This window comes from Schistocerca cancellata, chromosome 4, assembly GCF_023864275.1.
Source record: "Schistocerca cancellata isolate TAMUIC-IGC-003103 chromosome 4, iqSchCanc2.1, whole genome shotgun sequence".
NCBI classification, from domain to species: Eukaryota; Metazoa; Arthropoda; class Insecta; order Orthoptera; family Acrididae; genus Schistocerca; species Schistocerca cancellata.
In genome coordinates, this window is record NC_064629.1 from 812,835,322 (window position 1) to 812,847,844 (window position 12,523).

The following is a 12,523-nucleotide window of genomic DNA, read 5'->3' on the forward strand; positions in this document are numbered from 1 at the left end:
TACAAAATGAACATTTTTTGAAAAGTTGATTTAATTTTTGGTGTCTACCTCAAACACTGGAGCAGTCTGAGTTTTAGTGTGGAGATGGGTAGTCTCCGTGTTGTGAACTGTGTTTACATTTATTGATTTTGCTGTTTCCTCTTCGTTTGTTGCTCTCACGTCAAATGAAAACAAAACAAATTTCTGTGGCTGGGAGATATCAAGTGGATTAAAATACATTCACATAATTATGGAAGGCTAAAATAATTTATTAGTTTCAAATTTTATTTTATTTTCGCCTTTCTGACAGTCAAGCATTAATCGCATTGCAGAACAATAAAGTTATTTTTGTCGGTTTGCTAAAGTAATTTGACTGTTATTAATCTCTTCCACTGAGGCAGTCCATTTATTTGAAACAAAATTTTTAATTCCACAGTACTGGCTAGTTTCAACTGTTCGCTTCATTTCAAGTGCATGTTTTCATCTTCAAGCGTGTATGGCATTATGCCATAATAAAGAACCCAACATGAGATAATTCAGTACTGGTACTCCAAGAAAATTTACATCTGAATCTGGATGTATGAGTGTGCACTTTAAGCCAAATTACACGTTTTAGTATGGTTTGCGAAATTCCAATGCTCTTGGAGTATCCTTTGATGTCTTGCCTCTTTTATGACATAATCTTTCACATGTATGAACATATGGGCTTCTTGTGTCACAGTAGCTGCGCAAGTGCAGTGACGCCTGTTATCTGGTGCCCTCTGGCAACTGCTGAAACGAACCTATTTCTAACAGGTTGCGGGAAAAATATTGCTAATGGTGGTTTGAAAAGCATTACTTTCAAAGTAAATTTCCGCTTACACAAGATGAACTATGTGCAAGTATGCGTGATGAATTTCGTAAATCGCAGAGTGCTTGACTCTCATTTAAAAATCAACTCTTTGAGGATGACCATTAGAAGAATTTCAAGCCCAGATGATCAGACATTTATGTCGTTATTAAAAATTTTACTGGCACATTTGTGTGCTGTATCTTAGAGTGTAACACACACAAAAAAGATCAACATTTTATGTGACAGCTTAGCTTCTCTTGCAGCTTGTTAACCTTAGGGACCAATTTTATATGTGATTGCTTTGCTTTTCATGTATCAACACTATGTATATTAATTTAAACTATTAACTTTCCCTGTTCGTGTTACTTAACAGTGATGTTGCTGTCAGCTGACTACATCACGTGTCCTATGCTCTGAATATCCGCTGTGATCGGCTGGCGAGATCACGTGACATGAGCTATGGCTGGTTTACAAAAGCGCATCACAATCTCGTGTATAAAACCATAATGTTTCAATGGAGTGATAAGTTTTACAGTTCCAAGGAAGCGTATACTGTCACCTAACCCAGAAAAAGTGTATTCTCACCTGGGAGAAAGTGTATTTTTAACTGGGAAATCCTAGAAAAATCCGGGAATTTTTTTTTCCTTGTCCGCATATACACCCTGTTATCATTTGTGACTGATTTCTTTCTGTGTATAAGGCAACCACTACTGTACTTTTGGTGAAATTGTCTATGACTGGAATGTGACAGTTTTATTATTAACAGATGCTTGTATGATTATTGTTGTGGAATGTTCGTGTGCAAGCAATTAGTTTGCTTGTCTTGGAATTCTTTCCATTTTCCGTCTCATGCCTACAATCACCTTTGTGCCATTTGTGACTGAACCCTTTAATTTTTACTTACTTTTTGATGTTGCTTTTTCAGCCTGGCTGGCTGCATTATAAGTAAAAGGAATCCTAAAAATTTGCTGACTTGATGGAGTCTCTCCCTTTTGTTGTGCTATTAATGATTTATAGTGTTGATTGTGTTTTACACAATGTCGATGCTGTGTTACATCTGCCTTTTACATTTGTCAATATAAACAGCCCTATACAGTGTACATCTACCATATGGAGAACATCTTTGGCATGCTTTATTGACCATAATACAAGGGCAACTCATTGAAGAATAAACCCCTCTGACTCTCAAGCCATGTCAGTTGATTATTATTTGTAAATAAGTCCATTAGGACTACCCACAGTACTTAGAAGAGAGAACTTGACTTCATATGTGCCCTTATTTCCTTTCTCTCCTCAGACTGTGTTGTTCTAGTCTTCTTCTTCTTTTGTTTTTCCTTTTGGTCCTCTTGCCATTTGTGAATTTTTGACCTGGAGATTTTGCAGTTTTGGATGTCTTCTGGTTTAATTCTTGCCAGTTTCAGATCAGTTTTGATCTTGCAAATCCATTCTATCATGTCCATGTTGGCTCAACTCCTGCTGTCAAAGAATTCGACAATTTGTTTTGTAAGCCTGTCTGGATTCATTGTTTTAATGTGTCCATAGAATCCTAATCTTCATTTTCTAATGTCACTGTGGGTATTTGCGTATTGTTTGATTTCCTGTTTGCCTCTGAATAATTGGCATTGTTCGTCTGCAAGTTTTAGGCCTAGAATTTTTCCTACAATGTTGTGTTCCTTTTTCTTGATGTTTTCAATGTCTGTTTTCCTGTTGAAAATTAGTGTTTCTTATCCATGGAGGCATTCTGGTTTGATTACTGTATTTTAATGTCTTAGCTTTTTGGGTTTGACTATAAATTTCTTGTTGTAGATGCTTTGGATAAGTCAGTGTACAGATTCTGTCTTCTGACTTTTATGTAATTTTGTTTGTCTTGATTACATTTTCCTGAATGGTTTCACCAAGGTATTTAAATTGTAGAACTTGATTAATTTTGCCATATTTGGTCTCCATGAATCTTGGTGCTTGTTTGTAACTGCTCATGTTTTCTGTGATTTCAAAAGATATCTGAAGGCTTATATTTTCTGCAGTTTCTTTCACGAGTGCTTTTTGATTTTGGGCTGATGAAATGTTGCAGGGTTAAAATTGCTAAATCTTATCTGTAAATGTAAGGCAATCTACCATTCTTGCATTACTTTCTCAAGGACACAGTTGAAAAGTAATGGAGACAATCCATCCCCTTGTCTTATTCCCATTTCGATTATGAAGGAATCAGAGATGCCTCCCATAAATTTAATCTTGGACTTTGTGTCTGTAAGCGTCCGTTGTATGGTTGCAAGTATATTCAGATGTAGACTCATTGTTTTCATATTTGGAAGAATGATCCACAGTCAACTGAGTCATAGGTTTTTTGAAATCAACAAATGTGCAGACTAAATTTTTGTTACAAATTCTCTGATTTCTTAGAATTACACTTTGGTTTAAGCTTTTCACCAGATAAGAATGGCCTGGTCTGAATCCTGCCTGATACTCTAATTTTGGGTTCAGGTTGTTTCCATTCTACACTCCTGGAAACACATTGACACCGGTGTGTCAGACCCACCATACTTGCTCCAGACACTGCGAGAGGGCTGTACAAGCAATGATCACACGCACGGCACAGCGGACACACCAGGAACCGCGGTGTTGGCCGTCGAATGGCGCTAGCTGCGCAGCATTTGTGCACCGCCGCCGTCAGTGTCAGCCAGTTTGCCGTGGCATACGGAGCTCCATCGCAGTCTTTAACACTGGTAGCATGCCGTGACAGCGTGGACGTGAACCGTATGTGCAGTTGACGGACTTTGAGCGAGGGCGTATAGTGGGCATGCGGGAGGCCGGGTGGACGTACCGCCGAATTGCTCAACACGTGGGGCGTGAGGTCTCCACAGTACATCGATGTTGTCGCCAGTGGTCGGCGGAAGGTGCACGTGCCCGTCGACCTGGGACCGGACCGCAGCGACGCACGGATGCACGCCAAGACCGTAGGATCCTACGCAGTGCCATAGGGGACCGCACCGCCACTTCCCAGCAAATTAGGGACACTGTTGCTCCTGGGGTATCGGCGAGGACCATTCGCAACCGTCTCCATGAAGCTGGGCTACGGTCCCGCACACCGTTAGGCCGTCTTCCGCTCACGCCCCAACATCGTGCAGCCCGCCTCCAGTGGTGTCGCGACAGGCATGGATGGAGGGACGAATGGAGACGTGTCGTCTTCAGCGATGAGAGTCGCTTCTGCCTTGGTGCCAATGATGGTCGTATGCGTGTTTGGCGCCGTGCAGGTGAGCGCCACAATCAGGACTGCATACGACCGAGGCACACAGGGCCAACACCCGGCATCATGGTGTGGGGAGCGATCTCCTACACAGGCCGTACACCACTGGTGATCGTCGAGGGGACACTGAATAGTGCACGGTACATCCAAACCCTCATCGAACCCATCGTTCTACCATTCCTAGACCGGCAAGGGAACTTGCTGTTCCAACAGGACAATGCACGTCCACATGTATCCCGTGCCACCCAACGTGCTCTAGAAGGTGTAAGTCAACTACCCTGGCCAGCAAGATCTCCGGATCTGTCCCCCATTGAGCATGTTTGGGACTGGATGAAACGTCGTCTCACGCGGTCTGCACGTCCAGCACGAACGCTGGTCCAACTGAGGCGCCAGGTGGAAATGGCATGGCAAGCCGTTCCACAGGACTACATCCAGCATCTCTACGATCATCTCCATGGGAGAATAGCAGCCTGCATTGCTGCGAAAGGTGGATATACACTGTACTAGTGCCGACATTGTGCATGCTCTGTTGCCTGTGTCTATGTGCCTGTGGTTCTGTCAGTGTGATCATGTGGTGTATCTGACCCCAGGAATGTGTCAATAAAGTTTCCCCTTCCTGGGACAATGAATTCACGGTGTTCTTATTTCAATTTCCAGGAGTGTATATCGAGAAGACACTGGGATAGAATTTTGTATGCAACTGATATTAATGGGATTGCCCTGTAGTTATTTACATAAGTTCTGTCCCCCTTGTTGTGTAATGGGTAAATTAATGCTTTTTTCCAGTCTTCTGGAATTTGGTGTTTGCCAGATGTCTTCTATGATTTTGGTGATTTCTTGTATGGTGTTTGCTCCTGGTAATTTGAGGATTTCTGCTATGATTCCATCTTTCCCTACTGCTTTATTGTTTTTGTCTTTTGATCTGCTTGTCAATTTCTTCACCATCTGGCCATAATGATTTTGGATTAGTGTCTTTAGGTTCTTGCAGTTGGGGATCTTTGTGTTGGTTCCGGGCAGTTAAGTAATTGTTTGAAATATCTGGAAAGTTCCTTAGAGAGAATTGCCCATTTTATTTCTTTAAGCAGAGATGCCAAGTTTTGAAGTTCTTATAAAAATTTTGTTTGTATGTTCCTTTCAAAGTCTCTCTCAATTTCAGCTAGTTGCTCCCTTTCATATTTCCTTTTGGTCTTTTTGATTAATTCGGCTGTCTCTTTTCTCATTGTCAGGCATGTTTTGTTGTTGTCCTCTGTAATTGCTGTATGTATCCTGTCATATTGCATTGCGTGGTCACATTCCTCATTCCCCCAAGGATGCTTTTTCTGTTTCTGGAGAGGAATTAGTGTTTGAGCTTTTTTGATCAGTTTGCTTTTGAGTTATTGCCAATTGTTTGAGTGCTTTTTAACATGTTTTTATTAGGTCACTTTCTTGTCAGTCAGTCTGTCTGGTACAAATTTTGTGGTTGTTTTAAACTAACTTCTTGATGAGCTAGAGACTTGAAATTTCAAGCATGGCTCAGAAGTGGATGACAATGCAATATACACTTTATTTTCTGCCTGCACCACCCACCTTCCATAGAAGTGGGGGTGAAAAGGATTAGTAATGCCTGACATCTTGGCCCCGCTCGCAGGACCATCGTGTTGTCCACATAATATCAAAATGCACTCCAGGAGACATGCATGAAGCTCAATGATGGATGGCACGACAACATTTGAAGCACTAGTATCTCTTCTGCAATGCTGGCCTCACAACACTTCAGGGCCAGTCACACCTTGCCAGCCAGTTTGTGCTCACGGGTGCACTATAAAGCTAGCTGTGCCATGGCTCTGCCTTCAGTTCTGCATTTGCAGTGCTCTCATGCCATTCTCATTAGACAGCATTAGTTTGGTCTAAGATTTTGTTAAGGTTTGGGTTTTCACTCTTGGATTGCTCGTTTGATCTTAGAACTTTGTTATTCTGCCATGCTGTCGCACTATCCATTTTTCTCTTGTTGTTACACTCTTGCTCACACTCAGCTAACTGCTGTTGGTGATCCTTGACTAATCAGTAAATAAGACTGCTACAGCGTCACTTCGGAATGAACAGATGAGAAAGGTTGGTGATCGTCATGTCATTTGTTTTGACAATTTCTTTTTGAAGTGTGTTGACATGATTTAAGGTTGACTATCATACAGAGTTCATCTAATCTTCATCCTTTTCAGTTGGTCTGTTTATGTGCTGGGAATTCTCCATTTGTTTTCCTGTGTTTTCTTTCTTTGCCTAGCTGTGCATTGAAGTCACCTAGTAGGAGTTTGACACGATTTTGTGGAATTTGATACTATTTCTTCTAGTGTTTTCCATGATTTGTCTACCTTTTTGCAGTTGGCTTTATTTTCAACATTGATTGACATGTGTACATTGATTAGTGTGTGTGTGTGTTTCTAGATTGTCATGGAGGTAAGTATGTGTTTCATGACTGCAAAAGCGACTCCTAAAAGTGGTGTGGTTTTTTTTGCATTTGTTTGTCTGTTTTACTTTTGAAAAATCTGTATTTCCCAAAATCCATCTCAGTCTTGTTTCTTGAAGTGCCTGTATTTCTATTTTTTGTTTGTTGAGGGTTTGATCTAATTCATACCACTTTTCTGTTCGTAAGATAGTATTTATATTTAGTTTGCCAAAAGGTATTTTGGTGTTGGACAAAGCTGGCCAGAGATCTCCGGCTAACTCTGTTTGCTTGACAGATCAGATGCCCCATGATCCGATAATCTGGTTGTACTGTTCTTGACAGGAGTGAATTGGTTATCATTTGCATGATGTCTCTTTTGCTGACTCTGCTGTATTAATGATTAATGGTCTTCAGTACCCCCTAAACTGCCATTGAACATCCCACTCTGTAGACTAGTTTCCTTCCCCTCTCCTGTCACAAGACAGCAAGCAGAGCTATCTGCTTTGTCATTTGAATCACTTTCTGCTGAGCTACTCCACCAAATTCATAACATTTTGTCAGCTGTCACCTCCATTGTTTTCTTCGGGAGTTAAGATTACTGATTGCAGGAAGAGCAAGGTCCCCTTACATACCCGAAGCAGCAGAGGTAGACTGGATTTACAGATGCACAGGAATGTGGTTCAAGCAGCATGGGGCAGATCCGACCCATCATGAAGCAACTCGACAGTGCAGAGCACAGAGTACACCAGCTATGAAAATATGGTTCTTACCTCCCTGTCTCTGACCAGCACCACTTTTTGTTTTTATTAAGTGTCCAAGCCCCTCCTCCAAAGCGTACTAAGTGTGCACCTTGTATCTCTATTGAAAGTATTGTGCTATAGTCAAATTGCAACTGCTACTTTTATAATTGGACCCCTATAAGTTTTTGCATGAGCTTAGGTTTTTGCCATTTCTATCAGGAAGGTCACAAAATACTGTTAGATAAGATAGAGTATCTGTGTCCATACAATTTGCAGGAATCAAACATTATTGTTCTCCCTTCTTTGCCTGACATGTAAATGTTTACATATATGAAGTATACTGTAGTGTGTAAATATTTTAAAAGTAAAGTTATTGAACAGTGGAAGCATTGAGTCATCAACAGACACACGCATAAAAGAATGAATCTATGCTGGCTTTCGGATGAATCTTTTTTCTAAGCTAGAGCACAAACACATACACACATGCCCATGCTCCTCCCCACTTTGTTTCACATGCATGCACCCCCCCCCCCCAACCTATCCCCCCCCCCCCCCCCCCCCACACACACACACACACTCTTTATGCAGTGGTTAGCAGGGATTGAGGCCTGAAGGAATGTGGAATGAGGAATGTGTTGCATGGATAACTTCTATCAGTGTAGTTCACAAAAGCTGGTGCTGCGGGGAAGGATCCAGATGGCATGTATTGTGAACAGTCATTAAAATTGAGCACTTTGTGCTCAACAGCATGTCCTGCCACTGGGTGGTCAACTCTGTTCCTGGCCACAGTTTGGCCGTGACAATTAATTCTGGTAGATAGCAGGATGCTGGGCTTGCTGTGCAGAAATTGCAGTGGAGCTAGTGTATGAGATGGGTGCTTTAACAGGACAGGACAGGATAAGCTCGTGTTGAGACCAGAGTAGACTGTGCTGGGTGGGTGAATTGTGCAGGTCTTGCACTTTGAGCTTCCACAGGAATATGACCCTTGTTGCAAGAATTTGGTAGTGGGAGTGGCATAGGGGTGGACCAGGATGTTGTGTAGATTGGATCAGTGGTAAAATACCACTTTCCGTCACCCTCTCAACCTACGCCAAAATGCAGTCCCAGCATTGTGTAAGCTGGCTTAATGTTGTGTGTGTGTGTGGGGGGGGGGGGGGGGGGGTGTCCTTTCATGTGCTTTAACTGGAAAAAGGATTAATTTGAAAGTTAGTGGGGATTCACCCTCTTATGATTCTTTTATGTGTGGACTTACAGTACTCATCGACGAAAGAAGTAGCTTACAAAACGCTTGTTCGTCCGATTCTTGAGTATTGCTCATCAGTATGGGACCCTTACCAGGTTGGATTAATAGAAGAGATAGACATGATCCAGCGAAAAGCAGCGCGATTCGTCATGGGGACATTTAGTCAGCGCGAGAGCGTTACGGAGATGCTGAACAAGCTCCAGTGGCGGACACTTCAAGAAAGGCGTTACGCAATACGGAGAGGTTTATTATCGAAATTACGAGAGAGCACATTCCGGGAAGAGATGGGCAACATATTACTACCGCCCACATATATCTCGCGTAATGATCACAACGAAAAGATCCGAGAAATTAGAGCAAATACGGAGACTTACAAGCAGTCGTTCTTCCCACGCACAATTCGTGAATGGAACAGGGAAGGGGGGATCAGATAGTGGTACAATAAGTACCCTCCGCCACACACCGTAAGGTGGCTCGCGGAGTATAGATGTAGATGTAGATTTGGTATTTCGTGAGTTGTTGCCTTTACTCCTAAAACATTTACATTCTGCCGGAACTTTCTGTACCACTGTACCATAGTATGCAGTGTATTAGTTTTGAACATCATTACTGAAATTAGATAATGAAATGCTGCCATCATGATCTGCTTGTCACATACACAATAATGTGTGATCTCGTATCACCAGCAGTATAGCCAAATGAATATACAGTTCTTGTGCCTGCTACCCATGATCGCATTGTGTATATCCCACAATGTTTCTTTTAGGCAGCTGCTTGAGATCTTCAGGTAGAATGGAGCCCATGTCTGAATGTTGCTTTACCACCAGACAGATGATGTTAGTTTTGCAGACAGCCCATTACAGGTAACAAAGGTTTGGGCTTCTGCACACACCCAGGATGTCGATTACTGATGTCTGGGCTCCCTGTAGCTGGGAGCCCTCCCAGAATTGGTTGCTGTGTGATTTCTCTGCTATGTTGTGACAGGGCCACCATCAGATATCCTCCTTCTGCTCTTTGTGATGTGATAGTAGGAAGTACAAGGAGGTAGAGAGAGAGAGAGAGAGAGAGAGAGAGAGAGAGAGAGAGAGAGAGAGATCATCTGTCTTTATATGTGACCATTTCCAGGAAATCATATGATTCAATGGAACAATTAATTTTTTTTCATTTCTAGCATATTGTGATGTAGCAGTTGAAATGTGAATTGGTTTCATGAAAAATAGAAGTATCTGGCTTTAAAATTGATTATATGTTTTTAAAGTTGTAAAACCAGTCCAAAAGAATAATGGGAAACCCGAAATGAGACAAATGCTTGCATGTAAAGCATGTTTAGAAAGACTTTTTCAGGCTACATAAACTCAAGGATCTCGCTAACAAATTGAGCTGAATTTTAAAAATAAATATTTTTCATGCATAACATGTCACTTCTCCATCCCCTAACATATTGCTCCCAATTTAAGGAAAGCTTTCCTGGAGATGGTCTCGTAGTCATATCCCATTCTGTTTACAGCATGGGTTAAACAAATATGTTTTATTACTCTTATAGATTAGTCCGAGCCTCATTGCTGCTTTTGGAAGAGATGGTGATGGAAGTGTATGGTGCACAAATTTCTTGTTGACCAAGGTGGAAGGGAATCTTCAGTGCTTCAATTTTGATGCTGATGTTGTCAAATCCACATCAGACATGCTAATTTGTCTGCTTGAGACCAAAGAAAAGTGAGTATTTTTTCTGTAATTATTTTTTTACTTGTTTCTTTATCTCTGTATGCATGTAATTTCTTTGAGTAGCATTTCTTCAGAAATTATAAGACACAGAGAAAAGTGCTGGAAGAGAGGAAACAAATAACATTTTTAAGTTGGCAATGAAGGGGTTTGTTAGGAATGAGTATGATGATATTGATATCGTTATAGAATAGAGGAAGCAAAAATTAATCATAACATCATTGTGTAAGTTAGCTAAAATAGTTATGATATAAGGAGAAAGTTGAGATCGCAAGCTAAATTAAATTGTGTTTTGCTGTGTTTTCTCTTGTTTGCTTCATCATAATAGCTTCCTCCTGTTATTGATAGAGTTATTCATCCAGTGATCATCTCTCAGTGATATAGAATTTGTCGTCATAACACCTTGAATATAAATAACTCAGAATATATATACACATAGAACATGTAAGTATGCTTCTATGGGGATAATGCATGTGATCTTGATGAAGGATTTGCCTGAAATGATTTAGGAAAACCACAGAAAACTTAAATCAGAATGGACAGACAGAGCAAACCTCATCCTCCCGATCATGAGGTTAGTGTCTGAAGAACTGCATTGCCCAGTTTTTTTTAATCCCTATTGTATAATGTTCTTCGATTTACGCACAGTTTTCTCCCTATAACTTATAATATAAAACAGTTTTGAACTCCATCACCACACACACACACTAAGGACACCCGCTGATGACTCCTTTATCACGAACATGCTACTATGCCCCTTGCACTAACTCCAGTCCATTCACAACACTGACTCCAGGCTTGAAAACGTGCAACTGTGCCTCATGCAGAAATTCATGTCCTCACATCAGCTTTTCAGGCAGACTGAAGGGAGAACATGAAGATATGCTTGGGGCATAGTTGCATGTTCACAACATTGTAAGTTATCTGGAGCAAATCGTATGTAAATCAAAGAACGTTGTACAATAGGCACCAACTGACCGGGGAAGTGCTGTTGTTAAGGATACTGACCTTGTATTTGGGAGGATGGAGTTTACTCTGCCCAGCTTTCCTGCATTAGCTTTTCCATAGTTTCCCTGAATCATTTCAGGAAATTGCTGGGATGGTTCCTTCCTTCCTCCCTCCAGGCCATGGCTGACCACTGTCCTATCCCCCTAGAAGTGACAAATCCCATATTGTTGTGACGTTATCCGTGGATGGATAAATAAATATGGAAGGTATTATGATGAAGCAAATGAGAGAAAACACGACAATGTTTAATTTATCTAATTTAGTTTTTTTGGACTCAACTTTCTCCTTAAGCAGATGGACTTAAGACATGGGATGCTCAAAAACCTGTTTTAGAAAAAAGCGAAAAAAGTTTTCTCTAATCTCCTAGATTGAGGAATCTTGTAATGCAGAGTATGTGAACTGAAATACTCAGTCAGTTAGTCAGTCAGTTAATTCCATAGCTAACTGACATAGGTTCTTTCAGAATAATTAAGAACAAGTCAGTTAACAGACTTGTTTATGAGATTTGTGTATATCTATTGCTAGAGGCTATGCTCAGTGCTATGCAAAATACGTTAATTTGTTGATTGGTGTATTTTGGAAAGTAGCAGTTATACAAAAAACAAACATTGATAAACTTTGCTGTTTCCAAAGATTTGGCTCAAAGTTTCCCGTCAATATGAAAACAAAAAATTTGGAACAATATGCTCTATTCAATGACACCATATTTGTGTGTTAAGTTAATCATAACTGTTACTCTGTTGTACATATAAGAATATTGTAGTTTCTTTAATTGAAGGTGTGTCCAATTGCAAATATGAACTTAAACATTATTTAAAAATTTTAGTGATGGTTTCTGTTGTTGTTTGCTGTTAGGCTGTTGATAAAATATCCATATATTAATATTTTTATCCGAAAAATATTGATATATATTTTCACAATTTTCAGCACATATTTGAAGTTGTTTTAGAAATTGTAGTTGAGCATAGTTTTACTTTCACTGTGTGAAGAAGTCTTGCTACTTTTTGAGTTTTCATCATGTTCAACCTTTCTCTTTGACTGTGTGAAGCAAGTGTATGTGGCACGAAAGAGGAAGTCCGATTGCACTGGGAGGGGGTGAGAGAAATAACAAGATTCTTGATGTGAAGAAATAGCGCACCAGTTGCATTAAAAACAATTTTCTGATCAGCATTATTCAATAACGGTTGCTCAAAATGACGAACAAAAATCTAAATGACAAGATTGGTCTTTGTGGTGGACAGAGACGTGCGAAGGAAAATGTTGATGTAATTGGTGCTCGCTGCTACCAACAGAAACTGCAATGTTTAGCTTCCCCATACAATTTTGGCACTACAAC

At 40.6% G+C, this 12,523-nt stretch overlaps 1 protein-coding gene across 2 annotated transcripts in view; it reads left to right on the forward strand.

The window, feature by feature from the left end:
• Window positions 1-12,523, forward strand: part of LOC126184797 (exportin-4-like) — a 234,772-nt gene that overhangs the window by 158,550 nt on the left and 63,699 nt on the right. For both annotated transcript variants that reach the window (XM_049927380.1, XM_049927381.1), the window contains one exon: window positions 10,004-10,173. In XM_049927380.1, coding sequence (XP_049783337.1) covers window positions 10,004-10,173 — 170 coding nt within the window. The remainder of the gene's footprint in view (window positions 1-10,003; window positions 10,174-12,523) is intronic.